This window comes from Plecotus auritus (genome assembly GCF_963455305.1).
Source record: "Plecotus auritus genome assembly, chromosome: X".
Classification (NCBI taxonomy): domain Eukaryota; kingdom Metazoa; phylum Chordata; class Mammalia; order Chiroptera; family Vespertilionidae; genus Plecotus; species Plecotus auritus.
This window is the reverse complement of record NC_137784.1, coordinates 12,740,947-12,748,779: the sequence shown is the minus strand read 5'-3', so window position 1 is coordinate 12,748,779 and position 7,833 is coordinate 12,740,947. Positions and strand designations below refer to the sequence as shown.

At 40.6% G+C, this 7,833-nt stretch overlaps 1 protein-coding gene across 5 annotated transcripts in view; it reads left to right on the top strand.

The window, feature by feature from the left end:
* Positions 1 to 585: 585 nt before the first annotated feature.
* The window catches only part of RPS6KA3 (ribosomal protein S6 kinase A3), a gene marked incomplete at its 5' end in the record, with an annotated part of 118,076 nt that continues 110,828 nt past the window's right edge, over positions 586 to 7,833 (top strand). For 2 of the 5 annotated variants that reach the window (XM_080651972.1, XM_080651969.1), the window contains one exon: positions 588 to 687. Coding sequence is in view for 2 of the 5 variants with exons in the window: in XM_080651973.1 (XP_080508099.1) it covers positions 619 to 687; positions 4,217 to 4,258 (111 nt within the window). Of the gene's footprint in view, positions 688 to 4,216; positions 4,259 to 7,833 lie in introns of all 5 variants that reach the window. The other 3 variants (XM_080651973.1, XM_080651970.1, XM_080651968.1) reach the window with 3 other exon arrangements.

The following is a 7,833-nucleotide window of genomic DNA, read 5'->3' as shown; positions in this document are numbered from 1 at the left end:
AGTTAAAGGCTCCCAGCCTTTTGCCCCTCCTGCCTTTTCACCTCTTCTTTCCCCCGCCTCTCGCCAACGCCCCCAGATCTCTGGGGCTCGCCCTTCCTGAAAGTAGGCGAGGCCCAGAAGCTGAGGCTGGGGCGAGGAAGGAGGGCGGAGCCAAGCCTGGCGGCCGTGGGCGTGTCTTCGCAAGCCCCGCCCCCGAGTGCGCGCGCGGTGGCGGCGCCGGCAGAGCCTAGCTCTGAGAGACAGGTACCGCTTAGGCGCCATGTTGTGAGCGGAAGTGGGGGAGCGCGCGGCGGCTGCTATTCTGCTGGGAGCGGGCGCGGGAACCGGCGCGGGGGGCGGAGCTGTAGTCCCCGCGGCGGAAGGAGGAGAGGAAGAAAGGGGCGAGACCCGGTGCCGGGCAGCAGCGCGAGGCTCTCGCTTGGCGCGCGGGCGTCTCCAGCTGGGCGCGCGGTGTTCGAGGGTCGGTGTCGACGCCGAGCCCTTTCCAGGGAAGCCGCTGCTGCTGCTGCTGCTGCTGCTGCCGCCGCTGCCGTGGGGCTCGGGCGGCGACTGAGTCGGGCCGGCCGCGGGGCGGGTGGGGAGGGAGGAGGCGGTGAAGGCGGTGGGCCGGGGGGGAAGATGCCGCTGGCGCAGCTGGCGGACCCGTGGCAGAAGATGGCTGTGGAGAGCCCGTCCGACAGCGCTGAGGTGAGTGCAGCCTGGTGGCCGGGGCCGGCGCGCCCCCTCCCCTCGACCCCGCCAGCTGGCTCCCTCCCCGGAGCTGGCCATTCGGCCCCTTCTTCTGCCGCTCGCTTGTCCCCTTGCTCTGGGATTCCGGTTCGGGTAGTTGGGGTTGGTCTATTTGCCCTTCTCTTCCACCCACCCTCGCTCGGGGGGCTGTGGTGTGGTGGCGCGTGGGGTTTGGAGTGGGCGCTGGGGCTTTGCAAGAAGCCGATTTTAATCAACTTTGCGTGGGGGAAGCGGGAGGCGGAGTGGGGTCTTGCGAAGAGTTGGGAAGTTTGGCCCTGCGTGGTTGGGGGCTTTCATGGACCCTGGTGGCTTTGGGGTATGAATGAGGGGTATGGGTTGTGTTCCCTACGGAGCAGGGACTCTTGAGTCCAGCCTGGGGACAGGGTTGCTGCGGGGAGACCAGCGCGCGGGGGCAGGAACCGCCCAGGGCAGGAGACCTGTGGGGGTTTCGGGTAAGGGGTACAGGACAGCCAAGGGTTTTTGCGCCCCCCCCCCCCCCATCTGCTGCAGCCCTTTCTGCTGCCGCAAAGGAGAAAGTGGAAGCCTGAGGTCTCCCCTCGTCCCCAAGCCCCTGTTTCTGAGGTCGCTGAGCTCGAGGACCCCGTTCCTGCGAGTTTAACTTGAGTTTCCTGTCCGTGGAGGTGAGAGGGTGATATTCTAGGAGATCAGCAGTCGCCGTGAAAGGCTTTCTGGGTTTCTTCGACCCTGGATCTGGTGACCGTCCCTGACTGAGACACCCACCCGAATGCCCAAAACCCAAATATAACCAAACAGAATTTCCCCAGACACCCCGGAGCACCGAGCTTTTCGCAGCCGCTCCTGAGGTCCCGGAACCAACTCAGGGTCTGCAAAAATAAGCCAAGCAAGACCCATTCCCGGGCATCCGCGCTCCTCTCCGGAGTGGAAAATCAATTCCTGATGGTGGCGCTTCTGTGATTCTTCCTTCTTGACTTTTTGCTGTCTTCTATCCCCGCAGCGGACTTTGGGGGATTACAGGATGGTAGGCTGCGTGTGTGTAATAGTTACTGTGTGAGTGACCCCATTTCTGGAAAGCATGACTGAAACGCGGGGGTGGAATGGGGCAGGCTCTGATGAGTGGTGTACTTGGCGGCAGCCCCTGCCCTGCCAGCCTCCGCAGTGTGAGCGGTGGATAGGGTTACTGGTTACGTCAGTAAGACCAAGGCTCAGTTTGATCTGAAATGCGGGACATAATGTTCGAGAATAATGAAGGGGAAGGGGAAGGAGGATCAGTTCAAATCGCTTTTCAATTTTTTCCTACTCACCTCCACTGCTGTATAAAACGCTCTGCTTAAACGCAGGTAGAGTTGTAATAGTGCTTACGATGTGGTGCTTGCTATTTTGCCACTTGGGTCGTATTTTTAAACCCTAAACTAAGTGCTGCTCTTTAACAGAAAAGACGTTGATATATGTTACCTAAATTTTTTTTTTAAAAAAAGGAAATCATGCTGTTAGGACTGGCAGAATTACGAGAATTTCATTTAAAATTATGTTAGCCAACTAATACTATAAATCTTTTTATAAGAAAATCAAATCTAGAATGTTCAATCATCCTGTGAATGGATAGTGTGAAAAATAGTATTCTGGGGCTCTTTTCCCTCAGAATTTTTTTTTGTTAAATAATATAGCTAAAAGGTTAATAAAATATGTTCTCAAAGTGCTGACCTTGTGGAAAGAAATTTAATTTGCTTTGAGCCTGATTTTAGATGCAAACGTTAACATTTGCAACTCATAATCAGTCCACATTTCTGCTTGGTATGCATCAATGTGTAAAAAAAAAATCACTTAAAATTCCACCTTATCCTTTTTCTGTATATCATACATTTGGATAAGGAAGGCACAGAGCTGATATTTATTTAGGACTTACTATATATCAGGCACTATGCTACATACTATTTAATTTTATCCTTCCTATAACCCAGGAAAATAGATTTTATGGTCCCCATTGTTACAGATTAAGAAACTGAATCTCAGAAGTTAAGGGCACAAAGATTATAAATAGTAAATGGTAGAGCCGTAATTCAAGGCCAGGTGGATCTAATTCATGTGCTTTGCTTTATATCAGAGCAGTTGCTTCAAATCCTTTGTGGAAAAATTCATGGTATAAATAAATAAGCCTGTAGTTAGAGGTCATGTATTTTTTCAGAAACAATTATGGTATTACAGAGGTCTCATTTGTTAAAGCCTAGTTATTTCAGTTACTGTCATGGTTTCCAGAACCTGGCAGATAGGATTATAAAATTTGCCATTTTAAAAGAATTTTCTTGGTATTATAGCATAAGGTATGTAAAAATAGAGCCAGTGTTGCCTAGATTTATTAAAACTACATTTTAACAAGTTGCCCTTAAATATTTTGTTGCCTTTGGTTGTTTAACTGCTTCAAGTAAATTGCTTGTGATACAAATTTGAAAAGATTGAAGCCAGTAAGGAAAAAGTTGAGAATTTTCATTCTGAAGTCTTATATTGGACTCCTATTTTGCCATTTCCTCCCCAGTAAGTTCTTAGCAGAGAATAGTTGTATTTAACCGGACTAGGATAATTTTTTTTAAATAGACATTTAACGTGAGTAAATAAATCAAATTTTTTCTCTCCAGGCTAAAAGATTTCAGGGTTGGTCGCTATAAGAATTTACATTTATAGTCTCATCCCTGGTAGAACTCTTGAAAGCAGAAACTTTTTATCTGTATTCTCAGCACTTAACACAATGCCTGGCACAGACATATTATGGACCCAGTAGATGTCCACTGAATGAATTATGAAGGTCAGGAATAGAGTGATGATCAATCTTATCTCTGTTATTATCATTTTAATCTTACATTGAAATATGAACAATCTTCAACACCTGAGTACCTCACGAAAAGAACAGGCAGTTCTATCCTTTAGGGCCTTCCTGCTTTAAGACCTCACATAGGTCTCATGGTGCTTAAAACAAAGCAAAAACCCTTGTGGTTGAACTCAAGCATGGGTCAGAACATGATAGGCTAGGCTAGAATAAGGCTGAATTTGTAATATCCTTACAATTATTATAATAAGCCTGATCTAAAGTGATACTTTTTGTCAGTTTCAGTCGAGTAAGAATAAATGGTATTAAAGCTAAATACGAACAGTTTTCAAAAATAAAATTAAAGATGTTATTTTTGCTTTATAGAAATGTGTTATATAAAAATAGCCACCTTGAATTCCTTTAAGTAACAAGTACCCGTAATGCATAGAAAATTAGTAACTATATAAATATTTTTCCTTATAAAAAATGAGATCCTTGTGTTGGAAACCATCTTCAGTGGTTGTGCAGCCATTTTTAACCACAAAGATTATTTCGGATTCTATAGTGTTTCTACTATATCAATATTCAATTTCTTATATTTCATCTGTACGGAAAAACGTTCTATTGAAGTATGATCATTGATTTTGCAAAAAATGTTTTATTAAGTTTCTTTTCCTTTTCCTGTTCATTTTTACCACCTTTCAGGTTTTTTTCTTTCCCCCAAGTGAAGATCTGAGGAGAGGACAGGTATTGTTACATGTCAACTGTCAAGTAACTGTGACACATTACTGAACATGTTGTTTTCAATGATTATAATATAGGATGTCAGTCTTTGTTAAACTAAAATTTAGGAAAATTTGCTTTATTTTGGCAGCTTGATCCTATATGAATAGGTTTGATCCAAAATGTGAAAGTTTGGTATATTTAAATTTTAAAATAAATAAGCTTATCTAATTAAAGAAACAAGTATAGGCAGACTTTACCTTTTCTTTAGTACATTTATGGAAATCACGAGTATTATTCTATTTCATATAAGAAGAGTAGCATAATTGGGATATGACATTCTGTAAATTATAGAATGATAATCATAAATATAGCAGGTTAGTTATCAGAAGTCTGAATTGCAGAAGAATTGTTCTAAAGATTTTTTAAAAATTTATCATCCACTTAAAAATTGATACCATTGTGGTCATTGACAAAATTTGTCCTAAAGTTCCATGCTCAGGGACATGTGATCTGCCAGACTGGGAATGATGGGTGACATAAAGTGGCCCAATTTGCCAGTGCAGACTGGATGCTTTAAATTAAGATCACAGTGGACTACCGTGACATCTTGGTGGTCTCTTCTTGGTAACGCATGAGTGTGATAGTGCCCAGGTGTGCATGTGCTTTGGTAGATAAGTTTTAAAGCATTGGAATGCAGTTGTGCAAATACATGTTACATATCCTATTCCCCGATTCAGATAATAAAAAGACAAAACAAGCAACTGTATTTGAAATCTTGACATTAGATGCCCCTCCTTTTCGGAGTTGATACAGTTTCCTGTATCATTTATCTGGAACATTGTCAGATCTCAGATATACCAGTTTATCAATTTAATACCAAATAGAATAAAAACAAAGCTAAAACAACTGTACATCTTAATTGTTAAGTAAAATGTATCACGTTAATAAAACCAACACAAATATACTGTATACATTTTATAAAACAGGTTCAAGATAAAATGTATGCTTATAGAACATAACTGTTACTTAATACATTTGGCCTACTTTAAATAAATACATTAGTTCCTAGCATTTAAATATTTAAATTTTACTTATCTCCTTACAATTTGGAAGTGATTTGTGGGATAATTTGGATGTATGGCAAAATGTTAAAGAACATAGCTTTGGAGTCATAAAGACCTGGTTTGAGTCCTGGCTCTGCCACTTTATAACTTTTAATCTTATGCAAGTTATTTAATGTCGCTATGTTTCAACATCCTAGTCTGTAAAATAGGGATGAAAATATCTACCTCATGGAATTGTGGTGAGAATTAAATGAAATTATAATATATGTAAAGCACTTGTTTTAGTATGTGGTTTAAGTGTTTAATAAATAATAGCTATAATGAATCATCTCTTAACAGAACTGTCTGAAAAAGTTCTGTGTTCTTTTTTCAGAATCAAGCAGAACAATTAAAAATGATTTGTTTGGTTGATAATAAGCAGAGCCATTATAATATCTGAATATAATTGTAAGGGTAAGGTGAACAGAAATCTCTTGAATCTTGTTTTTTTGTATTGTTCCCCTCTTCCATATTGTCTTTAAATGGGGAAAACAGACATTTTGAAAAATATGTGTGGAAGAAGGAAGAAAGGGGAATATGTTCACATTTCATTATTGCTCAAATTGGAGGGTGTATTATAATCCCTGCATGTTGTTAATTAGCAGTAGGTTTTTTCCTTAGCGATACATAAGATAATAGTGTATTTTACACATGATTGTGTCTTATGATCAGTGAAATATGGTATATCCTGTATGCCAACCTCTTGAAGGAAGTGTGTCCCTGAAGAAATGGATAAAGTCAGTATATGGCATCAATAGGTAGGATTTTAACTTACTTTTTTTTTTTTAATATATTTTATTGATATTTCACAGAGAGGAAGGGAGAGGGATAGAGAGCTAGAAACATCGATGAGAGAGAAACATCAATCAGCTGCCTCCTGCACACCTCCCACTGAGGATGTGCCTGCAACCAAAGTACATGCCCTTGACCGGAATCGAACCCGGGACCTTTCAGTCCGCAGGCCGACGCTCTATCCACTGAGCCAAACCGGTTTCGGCTTAACTTACTTTTTAAGACATACCAAAAGAAAATGTGCTTTTTAATTTTAGGATCAGTTTTGTTAATTTCATTTTTAGAGACAAAAATTGATATGGCACATCTCCCTTCCCATTATTCTAAACACATTTGTTTTTGTTTTTTGAATATGACATGAGTAACTGGATTTTCCTGTCTAGAAATATAATCCTTTGGATTTGTTCTGTTAGGTGGCATTGATACTTAAGGGACTTTAAATAGTACATACAATATTTTTAACTGAGAAGTCTCTGGAAATGTTAAAGGTATATCTGTACCCCAATAGCCATCTCCCCGCTCCCAAAGAAACAAAGGAGCATGGCATAATCAAATAAATTTGGGGATCGTGGAGTTAAACAAGATTTGACCAATATCTTTACTGCATAACTTAGAACTTTTAAGATGATAGCGTACCTGATGAATCCGCAAAAAGGATATAGCCCCAGCATTTGAGACTGGGTGTCAGAACCTTTTTTCTGAACCACCTATGAAGTCTCAAAGGACACAAATGCTTTGCAGGACACAGTTTTGGAAAGTCTAATAACTATAGTAACATAATCCAAAATTGCCTGGAAATGAGCTGTTATGTTTAATTGACTGTATCAAAGCTTTTTTCTTTAACTGTCAAGAGTTTTTATTTTATTTTAAATTGAAATCTTTCCAAATTAAATTGTACAATAATTTTTCATCTTAATAGTGAACTAAAAACTTAAATATAATAATTTAAATAAAAGCTCAAAATAATGTAAACTTTTTTTGCAATGTTCTGACAAATAATGGCCATATTGTACTTTAATGTCAAACTAATTGCCCCTACTAAATGGCCCCTACGTTGACTTGCTCTGTAACTTACGTGTAATATTCCATTTTTAAAGACTCTTTTATCATTTGCTACTTTATGCTGCTGTTAGTTTGCCTACTTCTCCCATTTTTAAATTAATTGCTTCTAACTTACTGATGAGGAAACTAAAGCCTATAGAGGTTAAGTTACTAGAATACAGATAGCTAGGGTTAATGATATTTTGATGCAGCCATTTTTTAAACTTTGGAATGTTGTTACTTTATCTTTTAAAAAGATTTACACTTGCAGCTTACCAAACAATGTAAAATAGTGTCCATCCTTTTTCTGATCTCTGTCCATCATATACACATACTTCTGGGGTCAGGAGTAATTTAATGGGCATATTACCTACTAATGAACAATGATTTTATGCTTCAACATACCATAATGAAACGGCTTCATTACTGATATTACCTACTCTGCATATTTACCTTCCTATCTTGAAGGTGTCAGCTAGGAAGGGATGTGAATGAACCAAAGAAAAAGGAGCTAGAAGACCGAAAGTTAGCCTACTCCCCCACCTGGAGTCAAGTTTCCACACTGTCTTTTAGGTTGTGATTGTGTATATACCAGTATGTGTGTGGGGGGGGGGGCATCATGAAATAGTGCTAGTTTCCTGAATATTAGATACCTTACAC